Genomic DNA, 15,196 nt, shown 5'->3' with positions numbered 1-15,196 from the left:
GGTCAGTAACTTGAGAACCACTTGACCCAGAATGATGAAACTTCATAGGATGATTGGTCATGTAGGGAGGATGACCCCTAACGATTTTAGGGTCACTCTGTTAAAGGTCAAGGCCACAGGGGCCTGAACATGGAAAACCATTTCCAATCAGTAACTTGAGAACCTCTCGACCCAGAATGTTGAAACTTCATAGGATGATTGTTCATGAAGAGTAAATGACCCCTATTGTTTTTGGGGTCACTCCGTTAAAGGTCAAGGTTACAGGGGCCTGAACATTGATAACCAGTTCCGATCAATAACTTGAGAACCACTTGACCCAGAATGTTGAAACTTCATAGGATGATTGAACATGCAGAGTAGATGACCCCTATTGATTTTGGGGTCAGTCTATTAAAAGTCAAGGTCACAGTGGCCTGTTCATGTAAAATCATTTTTTGGAAATAACTTGAGAACCACTTGACCTACAATGTTGAAACTTAATAGGATGATTGGACATGCAGAGTAGATGACCCATATTTATTTTGAGGTCACTTGATCAAAGGTCAAGGTCACAGGAGCCTGAACAGTGACTTGAGAACCACTAGGCCAAGAGTGTCGAAATTTAGCGGGATGACTGGACATGCCAAATAGATGATCCCTATTGCAGCCAACCATCAGTGTCTCTTTGACTTTCGCTCCTGACCTCTATTGACTTCTTGCCTATAGGACTTTGCATTGGGGGAGACATGCGCTTTTTTACAAAAGCATTTTCTAGTTCAACAATTCATTTTTCTGATGTCACTGAACATCTACAACATTGTGGTTCATCATACCACTGAACATCTAAGACATTGTGGTTCATTTTACCACTGAACATCTACGACATTGTGGTTCATTATACCACTGAACATCTACGACATTGTGGTTCATTATACCACTGAACATCTACAACATTGTGGTTCATCATACCACTGAACATCTACGACATTGTGGTTCATCATACCACTGAACATCTACGACATTGTGGTTCATTATACCACTGAACATCTACGACATTGTGGTTCATTTTACCACTGAACATCTACGGCATTGTGGTTCATTTTACCACTGAACATCTACGGCATTGTGGTTCATCATACCACTGAACATCTACGACATTGTGGTTCATTTTACCACTGAACATCTACGACATTGTGGTTCATCATACCACTGAACATCTACGACATTGTGGTTCATACCACTGAACATCTACGACATTGTGGTTCATTATACCACTGAACATCTACGACATTGTGGTTCATCATACCACTGAACATCTACGACATTGTGGTTCATTATACCACTGAACATCTACGACATTGTGGTTCATTTTACCACTGAACATCTACGGCATTGTGGTTCATCATACCACTGAACATCTACGGCATTGTGGTTCATCATACCACTGAACATCTACGGCATTGTGGTTCATCATACCACTGAACATCTACGACATTGTGGTTCATCATACCACTGAACATCTACGACATTGTGGTTCATTATACCACTGAACATCTACGACATTGTGGTTCATCATACCACTGAACATCTACGACATTGTGGTTCATTATACCACTGAACATCTACGACATTGTGGTTCATTATACCACTGAACATCTACGACATTGTGGTTCATTATACCACTGAACATCTACGACATTGTGGTTCATTATACCACTGAACATCTACGACATTGTGGTTCATTATACCACTGAACATCTACGGCATTGTGGTTCATTATACCACTGAACATCTACGACATTGTGGTTCATTTTACCACTGAACATCTACGACATTGTGGTTCATTATACCACTGAACATCTACGACATTGTGGTTCATTTACCACTGAACATCTACGACATTGTGGTTCATTATACCACTGAACATCTACGACATTGTGGTTCATTATACCACTGAACATCTACGACATTGTGGTTCATTTACCACTGAAACATCTACGACATTGTGGTTCATTTTACCACTGAACATCTACGACATTGTGGTTCATTTTACCACTGACATCTACGACATTGTGGTTCACTTTACCACTGAACATCTACGACATTGTGGTTCATTATACCACTGAACATCTACGACATTGTGGTTCATTATACCACTGAACATCTACGACATTGTGGTTCATTATACCACTGAACATCTACGACATTGTGGTTCATTTTACCACTGAACATCTACGACATTGTGGTTCATTATACCACTGAACATCTACAACATTGTGGTTCATTTTACAACTGAACATCTACAACATTGTGGTTCATTTTACCACAAAACATCTACAACATAGTAGTTCATTTTACCGCTGAACGTCAACAACATTGTGGTTCATTTTACCAGTGAGTATCTATGACATTGTGGTTCACTTTACCACTGAACATCTACGACATTGTGGTTCATTATACCACTGAACATCTACGACATTGTGGTTCATTATACCACTGAACATCTACGACATTGTGGTTCATTATACAACTGAACATCTATGACATTGTGGTTCATTATACAACTGAACATCTACGACATTGTGGTTCATTTTACCACTGAACATCTATGACATTGTGGTTCATTTTACCACTGAACATCTACGACATGGTGGTTCATTTTACCACTGAACATCTACGACATTCTGGTTCATTTTACCACTGAACAACTATGACATTGTGGTTCATTATACCACTGAACATCTATGACATTGTGGTTCATTATACCACTGAACATCTATGACATTGTGGTTCATTGTGGTTCATTATACCACTGAACATCTACGACATTCTGGTTCATTATACCACTAAACATCTACGACATTGTGGTTCATTATACCACTGAACAACTACGACATTCTGGTTCATTATACCACTGAACATCTATGACATTCTGGTTCATTATACCACTGAACATCTATGACATTGTGGTTCATTATACCACTGAACATCTATGACATTGTGGTTCATTATACCACTGAACATCTATGACATTGTGGTTCATTATACCACTGAACATCTATGACATTGTGGTTCATTTTACCACTGAACATCATCTACGACATTGTGGTTCATTTTACCACTGAACATCATCTACGACATTGTGGTTCATTTTACCACTGAACATCATCTACGACATTGTGGTTCATTATACCACTGAACATCATCTACGACATTCTGGTTCATTATACCACTGAACATCTACGACATTTTGGTTCATTTTACCACTGAACATCATCTACGACATTGTGGTTCATTTTACCACTGAACATCATCTACGACATTGTGGTTCATTTTACCACTGAACATCATCTACGACATTCTGGTTCATTATACCACTGAACATCATCTACGACATTCTGGTTCATTATACCACTGAACATCTATGACATTGTGGTTCATTATACCACTGAACATCTATGACATTGTGGTTCATTATACCACTGAACATCATCTACGACATTGTGGTTCATTTTACCACGAACATCTACGACATGTGTTCATTTTACCACTGAACATCATCTACGACATTGTGGTTCATTTTACCACTGAACATCATCTACGACATTGTGGTTCATTATACCACTGAACATCTATGACATTGTGGTTCATTATACCACTGAACATCTATGACATTCTGGTTCATTATACCACTGAACATCATCTACGACATTCTGGTTCATTTTACCACTGAACATCATCTACGACATTGTGGTTCATTATACCACTGAACATCATCTACGACATTCTGGTTCATTTTACCACTGAACATCATCTACGACATTGTGGTTCATTATACCACAGAACATCATCTACGACATTCTGGTTCATTATACCACTGAACATCATCTACGACATTCTGGTTCATTATACCACTGAACATCTATGACATTCTGGTTCATTATACCACTGAACAACATCTACGACATTGTGGTTCATTTTACCACTGAACATCATCTACGACATTGTGGTTCATTTTACCACTGAACATCATCTACGACATTGTGGTTCATTATACCACTGAACATCATCTACGACATTCTGGTTCATTATACCACTGAACATCTACGACATTTTGGTTCATTATACCACTGAACATCTACGACATTTTGGTTCATTTTACCACTGAACATCATCTACGACATTGTGGTTCATTTTACCACTGAACATCATCTACGACATTCTGGTTCATTTTACCACTGAACATCATCTACGACATTCTGGTTCATTATACCACTGAACATCATCTACGACATTCTGGTTCATTATACCACTGAACATCATCTACGACATTCTGGTTCATTATACCACTGAACATCTATGACATTGTGGTTCATTATACCACTGAACATCTATGACATTGTGGTTCATTATACCACTGAACATCATCTACGACATTGTGGTTCATTTTACCACTGAACATCATCTACGACATTGTGGTTCATTTTACCACTGAACATCATCTACGACATTGTGGTTCATTTTACCACTGAACATCATCTACGACATTGTGGTTCATTATACCACTGAACATCTATGACATTGTGGTTCATTATACCACTGAACATCTATGACATTCTGGTTCATTATACCACTGAACATCATCTACGACATTCTGGTTCATTATACCACTGAACATCATCTACGACATTCTGGTTCATTATACCACTGAACATCATCTACGACATTCTGGTTCATTTTACCACTGAACATCATCTACGACATTGTGGTTCATTATACCACTGAACATCATCTACGACATTCTGGTTCATTATACCACTGAACACTTACATTGTCTTACCACGAACAATCTCGACTTGGTTCATTATACCACTGAACATCATACGACATTCTGGTTCATTATACCACTGAACAACATCTACGACATTGTGGTTCATTTACCACTGAACATCATCTACGACATTGTGGTTTTTACCACTGAACAACATCTACGACATTGTGGTTCATTATACCACTGAACATCATCTACGACATTGTGGTTCATTTTACCACTGAACATCATCTACGACATTGTGGTTCATTTTACCACTGAACATCATCTACGACATTGTGGTTCATTTTACCACTGAACATCATCTACGACATTGTGGTTCATTTTACCACTGAACATCATCTACGACATTGTGGTTCATTTTACCACTGAACATCATCTACGACATTGTGGTTCATTTTACCACTGAACATCATCTTCGACATTGTGGTTCATTATACCACTGAACATCATCTACGACATTGTGGTTCATTTTACCACTGAACATCATCTACGACATTGTGGTTCATTTTACCACTGAACATCATCTACGACATTGTGGTTCATTATACCACTGAACATCATCTACGACATTCTGGTTCATTATACCACTGAACATCATCTACGACATTGTGGTTCATTATACCACTGAACATCATCTACGACATTGTGGTTCATTATACCACTGAACGTCTATGACATTGTGGTTCATTATACTTCTGAACGTCTATGACATTCTGGTTCATTATACCACTGAACGTCTATGACATTGTGGTTCATTATACCACTGAACATCATCTACGACATTGTGGTTCATTTTACCACTGAACATCTATGACATTGTGGTTCATTATACCACTGAACATCTATGACATTGTGGTTCATTATACCACTGAACATCATCTACGACATTGTGGTTCATTTTACCACTGAACATCTATGACATTGTGGTTCATTACACCACTGAACATCTATGACATTGTGGTTCATTATACCACTGAACATCTACGACATTCTGGTTCATTATACCACTGAACATCTACGACATTTTTCATTATGAGATAAATCAAATAAACTGTGAACACATGAAAATATCCTGATATACAGAGAGACTTTTATAAAATTCATGTTAACAGATATCAGGCTTTGGTGACAAGTGAATGATGTTGCATTTGAGTAAAGATTATGTAAAAGCATGATTAAAAAAAGATTATATATGGACTGTATGTTGAATGTCATTAAGAGTTGAACTTAAAACACACATGAGTTTAAAAGCAAGTTCAAGAACTGTATTGTAATATGATTTTAGGAGAGAATGATGAAACTAATTTGTTTGTGAGAAATAACAAGGTGAGTCAGTAACAGTGGGGTGACTCAACATTTGAGCACAAATTTCTTAAAATAGAAAATTTGATAGATTGAAATAATTAATGATTAAAGAAGACAAGACACTTGGTACTTTTCTCACATATATGTCCATGTCTTAAGTTTACTGTTAACAGAAATTTGATTTTTTTCTCAGGGTTTTCTGGTAGAGTCCAAATTAAACAAGCTGCTGGCACCCCTGGAAAAAGATGAGCAGTCTCTCATGAAACTGGATGCAATATTTAATGTAAGTATGCTTTGTTCTACTTAGTATTACATACCTAAAAATATTTTCCATTGGGTTTCAATGGACCACGATCGTGCAATATTTTTCCATATCATGACGTGGAACGCTTTCATATCGGACATGGAATGTTTTATTAACGTTGTAATGGAAATAATCGCGTGACGTCCATGGCGTTCACATTCACTTTGCGACAACAAGTTGACGTCATTTTCACGGAATTTATTAATGCGCGTCAGTTTGATTTGTTTATTGCATTTTCGGAGAAATTATTTTCGTATTTTTCCTGTCTTATCGTTGCAGAATAATAAATTTAGATATAAATTTATCATTTGATAGTGGATATGTAATAAAAAGGTTATCAACTTTGTATGTGTATATATGCACTTGTTCTTTCGCGCAATATTACTGCTGCAGAACTCATGCATATATCCACATACAAAGTTAATAACCTTTAAATATAGATATCACCAAGCTTTATGAAGAATAGTCACAACTGCAATAAATATATGATGAAATCATTGTATAGATGTTAAAGTTGTATTAGTGTATATATTTCCTGACACAACAAATACAGTCAAACTTGTCATAGCGACTCACTGAATTAAACGACCTCCTGTTGTATACGACTCTGTTCCAGACCGCCCAACGTAAATCTTTATATAAAGTCACTGAATTAAATGACTCCCTATCTGACGCAACATACGACCGTAATTTTTGCATCCCGTGACGATTATATGGCTGATTTCAACAACCCTTGGCATTTTACACACCCTAGAAGTTTGCAAAAAATGTTTTTCGCACCTCATCGTAACCTTGACTCTGGAGCCAGTGGAGGTATAAGTAGTCAATTAGCGATAATTAGCGATAATTGTTCATTCTTCAAAGAGTTTGCTAAACATATTACCGTTATATTTAACTGACCCGTGTCTATCGATTACTGGATAGATACATATATTCTTGATTATCGTCCATTTGAACAAAATGTATCCACGTGTCTCATAATCTATCGCTTTCCTAAAGAAAGGAATTCCGGATGTTTATTAATGCAAAGTATTGGATTTCGTCATCAATATTTGCGTAAAACATAATGTGGTTACTGTTAAAATTTATCGAGTAATTTGCAACCAAAATCACCCGGGATTTTTCCTATCTATGTATGACGCTACGTCATGGAAAATTACTAGGAAAACTACTTGCAGCTGGCCAGTGCATGGGACTTTCCTCATTCTAAAAATAACAACCATTAAACACCTAAATATTTTTAAATGTGTACGGTCATGAAGGTCACACGTGATTTCTGCGGATTTCTCCTAAACAACAATTTGTGTATATGAGGGCTTGTAATTTATGGCCTTTTATAACGGAAAGTGTTAATCAAAACAGAAGGACCACAGCTTCCAAATATTTCATGACACCCCAATAGTTAATTGCAGCGGAAGTCGCACGTGATGTGCCGACAATTGATCTAATATTGCAATGCCAAAAAACAAACAAAAGTGTTGGACTTCGTCTGTAGACAGTGAGGTGAATGAAAGTAAATACTGCGGGACTTGATATGACAGTTTTTTTGAACTGATGATGTGGATGATGCCAGGCTACTTGTTGGGTGTTTGTACCCTGTTTGTTGAATTGTGTCAAGCTCTTAAACTGTACAATGTATTCAGAGTTTTATAATCATGATTTTTATACATTGCTTGTACATAGTCGTTTAATACAAACACATTTTTATTATCCCCCGACGAAAGTCGGAGGGATATAGTTTTGGCGTCGTCCGTCCGTCCGTCCGTCCGTCCTTCCGTCTTTCCGTCCGTCCGTCCGTCCGTCCGGAGCCATATCTAGGAAATGGTTGGGAATATTTATTTAAAACTTCATATACATGTTCACCACAATGAGTTCTTGCGGCCCATCAAGTTTCAGTCAGATTGCCCACGTAACACCAGAGTTATGGCCCTTAGAAGTTTCTAGTGTTAACTATATAGGGTACTATAAATATGGCAATTTCTGCATCATAACTTTTGATATATTTGACCTAGAACTATGAAACTTAAACAGAATTTAGATCACCATAATGTGGTTGTGTACACACAATTTCATTTGGATTTATTTGTAAATTAAGAGTTATTGCCCTTTAATTGTATAAAAATCCACATATTTGTACATAACAAACTAACCATTTGGTACAATTTCATTCAATTTCTTTCATTCTTTTCCATGAACATTTATTGTAAACATGTGAAGTTGTGTACCCACACCTGGTCACCCCCTTACCTTGATCACACACCTCCCCGCTTATCCCCTCGCCCCCCCCCCCCCCCCCACCAAAAAAAAAAAAAAAAATCATTCCTTATTTTAGATTTTTTTCAAACAAACTTCATATACATGTTCACCACTATGAGGTTATGGGGCCCATCAAGTTTCACACAGATTGCCCAAGTAACACCAGAGTTATGGCCCTTAGAAGTTTCTAGTGTTAACTATATAGGGTACTATAGATATGCCAATTTCTGCATCATAACTTTTGACATATTTGACCTAGAACTATGAAACTTTAACAGAATTTAGAGCACTATAATGTGGTTGTGCACAGACAATTTTGTAAGGATTTCTTTTTGTAACTTCAGAGTTATTGCCCTTTAATTGTCTAAAAATCCACATATTTGTACATTACAAACTTACCATTTGGCAGAATTTCATTAAATTTCTTTCATTCTTTTCTGTGAACATTTATTATAAACATGTGAAGTTGCGCACCCACACCTGGTCACCCACTTGCCTTGGTCACACCCCCTCCCCCCCCCCCCCCCCCCCCCCCCCCCCCCCCACTCCCCAAAAACAAATTTTTTTTTTTCATTTCTTATTTTAGATTTTTTTCAAACCTTCCAAGTTGTACCATTCCCCCACCTCACTTCCCCATCCAGTCATGCCCACCACTGATCATGCATCCTCTGGCACCCCCCCCCCCCACTCCAACTTCACCCTTTTACCTTTTTTTTTTTTTAATTTTTAATTTTCAATCAATATTTATAATCAACATGTGAAATTTTGTTTCCTCTCCCATTCCCCTGCACCCCCACCCCCTAAAAAAATAAATATATACATATAATTATATATAGATATATATATTTCCATTCCTTTTTTTTTTTTTTTTTTAAATGTTCAAACCTTCAACATGTTAAGTTGTGACTGCACAAACCTTGCCCTCAGCCGTTTCAAGATATCTTACCTGTGTTCTCTTAAGGACATCTGATCTTTTAAGTTCAAATGTACATGTAAAACAGCAACACCTGGTGCCAAACCACTCAAAGACAATATTTCATTCCAGTTAAACTTCAAGCTCACATTTCAATTAACTGCATTTCATTTTAAAAGCTAAGCTTATTACAGTAAGCATATCCCATTCAAAATAAATTCTTAAGTCAGGATCAAAGTATCATACATTTATTATGTACTCTTTAATTAAACATTTGTTTTCTGTTAAATTGATTTTGACTAATGAAATTATTTGCTTCTTATTAACATCCTTAACTTTTTGCTGGATATATCTTTTTGCCATTCCTCACCACAAACCCTTTCGGCGGGGGATACCAATTCATCGAATTTGCTTGTTGTATTTATTTTTATGCCCCCGAAGGGAGGCATATAGTTTTTGAACCGTCTGTCGGTCTGTCAGTCTGTCGGTCTGTCAGTCTGTCTGTCGGTCTGTCAGTCTGTCCGCAATTTTCGTGTCCGGTCCATATCTTTGTCATCGATGGATGGATTTTCAAATAACTTGGCATGAATGTGTACCACAGTAAGACGACGTGTCGCGCGCAAGACCCAGGTCCGTAGCTCAAAGGTCAAGGTCACACTTAGACATTAAAGGATAGTGCATTGATGGGCGTGTCCGGTCCATATCTTTGTCATCGATGGATGGATTTTCAAATAACTTGGCATGAATGTGTACCACAGTAAGACGATGTGTCGCGCGAAAGACCCAGGTCCGTAGCTCAAAGGTCAAGGTCACACTTAGACGTTAAAGGATAGTGCATTGATGGACGTGTCCGGTCCATATCTTTGTCATCGATGGATGGATTTTCAAATAACTTGGCATAAATGTGTACCACAGTAAGACGACGTGTCGCACGCAAGACCCAGGTCCGTAGCTCAAAGGTCAAGGTCACACTTAGACTTTAAAAGATAGTGCATTGATGGGCGTGTTCGGTCCATATCTTTGTCATCGATGGATGGATTTTCAAATAACTTGGCATGAATGTGTACCACAGTAAGACGACGTGTCGCACGCAAGACCCAGGTCCGTAGCTCAAAGGTCAAGGTCACACTTAGACGTTAAAGGTCATTTTTCATGATAGTGCATTGATAGGCGTGTCCGGTCCATATCTTTGTCATTCATACATGGATTTTAAAATACCTACGCATGAATGTGTGACACAGTAAGACGATGTGTCGTGCGCAAGACCCAGTTCCGTAGGTCAAAGGTCCTAAACTCTAACATCGGCCATAACTATATATTCATTCAAAGTGCCATCGGGGGCATGTGTCATCCTATGGAGACAGCTCTTGTTTAAACATAATATTTTGAATTTAGAATAAATTATTTGACAACATAGTATGTTATGTCTTAAACATATATAAATGATAATGCTAAGAATCCACAAAATGGCATACATGTAGTTATATTAAACAATTGACCTTAGTATTTAGTGAACCTGAATTAAAAGACTCCCTGTCATAATGTGACCTTTTATTGATGGTCCTGTGGAAAGTCACATATGATAAGTTTGACTGTATAAGAAGTTGTTATTCTTCTCTCATAGTGTGTATGTTAATGTTAGATATGTGCGTTACTCTGTTTTTACTCCAGGGCCAAAAAAATGAAAACTTGTCACCAATGTTTTAACCAAAACCATGATCATCGGATAAGAAATGTTCTAACTTAGAAACCGAGGGCTCACACTTATATTTTTTGTTCAGAAATAAGAAAGTTATTACAGTTAATTTTACTGGTGTCTGCGAAAAAAAATGCAGTACACAAGGGTAGTAATCCCGAGTCACTCCTCAGTACAGTATTAATTCCAGCTGTATCATTACATGACAGAAAAGCATTCTATTGGTTAAGGAAGTAGGTTACCTTGTTACTAGAGTAAATTCAAATTAGTTAATCTGCAGCAATTTATTGTATTTTGTGTAAGTTAATGTTTTAGCTGCTACAATCTCAAGTTTGTTATCTCTGTCCCTTTGAGTACAAGTTTTATCCAGGTTTGAAGTACATGACCCACCACAGGTATCTTATATTGAAAGAAGAAGGAAAATACAGATATTTAATACTTTTCTCTGCATTTCGATTTCACTGTTATCCGTAGAAGTCTTTGTAGTTGATATTTTTATTGGTATGCGCGTTAACTTTCTAAAGTAAGTTTAAAATGTATATGCCGCGGTGCTCGTGTTTCTGTGGTAACGCATTTTTTCCTCACTTTTAAACAACTGTATATGATAACAGATTTTTTGACGGCTTCAGTGCCATTCTGTTAATAATCAACATGGATTATTAAGGTAATATTATTAGCAGAATACTCAACAACTTACATTGTACACTATCTTAATGTTTAAAGTAACCATGGCAACATAGACGTTTAAAATATCTTATATCTTGCTTTTTATGGTAATTTCTTTGAAAAGGTTAAATAAAATTACTTTTCTCATTTAATGCAGCTTCAAAATATTTTATGTCTAAAGTAAGTAATATGTTCGTGTTATTTGCATTTAATAAACAAATTTCCAAGCTTAAAATACTTACAGCAGTACTCCTCGTCTGACATTTTTATGGAAAAATCATTGTGATTATTATTCCCATGGCTAATGTTGAAATACAGATAAAAAGCTGAAGTTGTATTCCTTAAATAGACCAGTGTCAACGCTTTTGAATTTTACATTTAGATATATAGGTTACGGGAGTCGTTTCCATGGTAACATTAATTTAATTCAAGAAACCACTATTTTCTACTGAAATTTAAACAATTTTAGAGCATAGTTTAAGTATATAAGTAACAAATTATTAATAGAAATGGAAAAAAGGTATTACAAATCAAATATCCCAATTTTTATTTGAAAATTGTCGTAATAAGTAACCGTTCACCCAGCTATATTCCCAGTAACATCAGTTACCATCCATTTTCTTACATTCCTCATACCATTTCAATATAACTACACAAAAGCCACACAATATTGATCATTATTCAGAGCGAAAGAGTCATAAAAATATTTTTGCAACTAATGGCTGTTTTAAAATAGTTCAAATAAAAATAAATGCTCAGAATTATGTACTTTCCAGATAAAAGCTATTAATTTTGCGCGGTAACTGACACGATACGTCATGACGCCAATGACGTCATTTTAAGGCAACAATGTTTTGTAGCGTTTTTGTGGTAGTGTATTCATTAGTTCCGCATTATTAAATCATTAAGCATTAGATCTTTTTTCTGAAAAATAGATATACAAACACATATAGTTTGTCGTAAACGTTGTCGTAAATTGTCACGTTAGCTTCCGGTTGGGCATGCGCACATAAAATATTAGGGTAACCTACCTCCTTAATATAGGTATGATAACAAATCACACTTCCAGCAAAGAATCAATGAGTTCTCTGCAAAGACACCACAGAATTAACCTTATATGGTAAAAATCAATGGACAGATTTGTTTTTGAAATGATAAACAATTGATTTTTTGTTAAATCCATTATTGATCATGTGACTACAGAATATTCAAATATTTGTTTGGAAAGCTGACCAGATATTTGAAAACCAGAACTGTCAATTTTTGACATCACTTGTATTTTGTGTTTCAGGCATTGAACATTGATACAGAGGAAGATATTCATCTACTTGCAAGTTACTTTATGCATTTAAAAGGAAAGCCTGACCAGGACGAGGGGGAAGGCGAGAAGGTAAATCTCTTCCATTCTGCAACCTTTTAAATGATACGTTAACAGTGTTTGGGCTCTTTTGTTGTGAAGAATGGAGAGGGGAAGAATGTAGTAATCTTAATTTTTTCGCTACACCAGAGTTATGGCCCTTGACTTAGTGAAAAAAAATCATATCAGGGCATAAAAGTTTTGTGTTGTCTGTATCTCAAAAAGTATTGACTTAGGGTTGTAAAATATGGGATTGTTACATAGTATATGAATTTGTGCATCTGGTGTTCTGTTTGGAATTCCACTCAACCAGACCAGAGTTATGGTCCTTGACTTGGTTAAATTGAAATAAACATGATGTGTTTAAAAGTTTAAGTTGCAGTTATCTTTAAAAATATAAAGATATTTCACCTAGAGGCATGAAACAATGTCTGGTAACACGAGATGGGTGGGGGGAACCAGTGTCGTGTGGACACACACCTTGTTTCTTGGCAGTTGTTTTTTTTGCCCCCCCCCCCACCCCCCAAAATTTGGGGTTAGAATTGCGCTTGTCCATTCATCCACCTGTCCAAATTTACATCTTCATACCTCAAAAAAGTTTTTGAACCAAAGTCATCATATTTTACAGGATTCTTATATAGCATGCAAAGTTGTTCTTTGGAGTTTTTTTTATTTCACTCAGCCATACCAGAGTGATAGCCCTTGACTAAGTAAAATATATGCATAAGGCAATAAAAACTTAATTGTTAGATTCTCATCCCCAACCGCCCCTATCTGAAACCTCCCACCCCAAAATTTTTAATTGGTCAAAATATCCAAAATTTTATGTCCGGATACTGATACACTTTCATAAACATTGCCCAAATTTCCAGTTTAAAGAATATGTTTGACAAATAAAGATAATGCAAAGACAAGTTAACAGCATTTAACAGTATCTGATATTAAAGTTTACTATGACATTACCTCTTATTAGAATAAATTAAGAGAAAAGTTAATAAAAATTTGGCAGTTTGACACTGCAAACAGATATTTTGACAACCCCTATTGATTTTGAAATCAGTAGGTCAAAGGTCAAGGTCACAGTGACCCAGAACAAAATTAGCCAGCCATTAGTTTAACAGCCAGTTAAGTTTCGAACAACTGGGCCTAGTGGGTCAAAGATAAAGGTCACAGTGACCCAGAGCAGTTAAACCGTTTCCGGACGACAATTTGAAAAATAAAACAGATTACTGAATGCATCAAGGGGGACATTTTGTGTTCTACGACCTCTTGTTCACAAACTTTTGAAGTTTTTTCACATGTCAAACTACTAAGCATTTTGTATGTTTATGGTCAAAGATCGACAGCATCATTATCGGTTCAACTGGCATAGCTTTCGGCACATGCACAGCGGCAGGAACTGATTGTTTTCTTGGCCGAACTTGATTTTACTTTGACAGGACTAAAGTTTTTAATATTGCAAAACTGCACTTTTTATGCTTTAAACATAGTCAGTGATGTAAGAAATCAACTTACTGATGCTCCAAAGGCATAACCCCCTTATTATCCTCCGACAAAAGTTGGAGGGATATAGTTTTGGCGTTGTCCGTCGGTCTGTTCGTCCATCCGGAGCCATATCTAGGAAGTGGTTGGGAATATTTTTATAAAACTTCATATACGTGTTCACCACTATGAGTTTATGGGCCTGTCAAGTTTCAGTCAGATTGCTCAAGTAACACCAGAGTTATGGCCCTTAGAAGTTTCTAGTGTTAGCTATATTGGGTACTATAAATATGGCAATTTCTGCATCATAACTTTTGATTTATTTGACCTAGAACTATGAAACTTAAACAGAATTTAGATAACCATAATATGGTTGTGCACACACAATTTCGATTGGATTTATA

General features: G+C 36.5%; 1 protein-coding gene across 1 annotated transcript in view; it reads left to right on the top strand.

Moving 5' to 3' along the window:
* The window catches only part of LOC128549523 (dynein regulatory complex protein 1-like), an 81,977-nt gene that overhangs the window by 50,152 nt on the left and 16,629 nt on the right, over positions 1-15,196 (top strand). Inside the window, exons 13-14 of the mRNA XM_053526343.1 lie at positions 6,312-6,401; positions 13,245-13,343. Coding sequence (XP_053382318.1) covers positions 6,312-6,401; positions 13,245-13,343 — 189 coding nt within the window. The remainder of the gene's footprint in view (positions 1-6,311; positions 6,402-13,244; positions 13,344-15,196) is intronic.

The sequence above is a fragment of the Mercenaria mercenaria genome, chromosome 16 (assembly GCF_021730395.1).
Source record: "Mercenaria mercenaria strain notata chromosome 16, MADL_Memer_1, whole genome shotgun sequence".
Taxonomy (NCBI): domain Eukaryota; kingdom Metazoa; phylum Mollusca; class Bivalvia; order Venerida; family Veneridae; genus Mercenaria; species Mercenaria mercenaria.
Note: the sequence above shows the minus strand (reverse complement) of the source record. Positions and strands in the feature narration are given on the sequence as shown.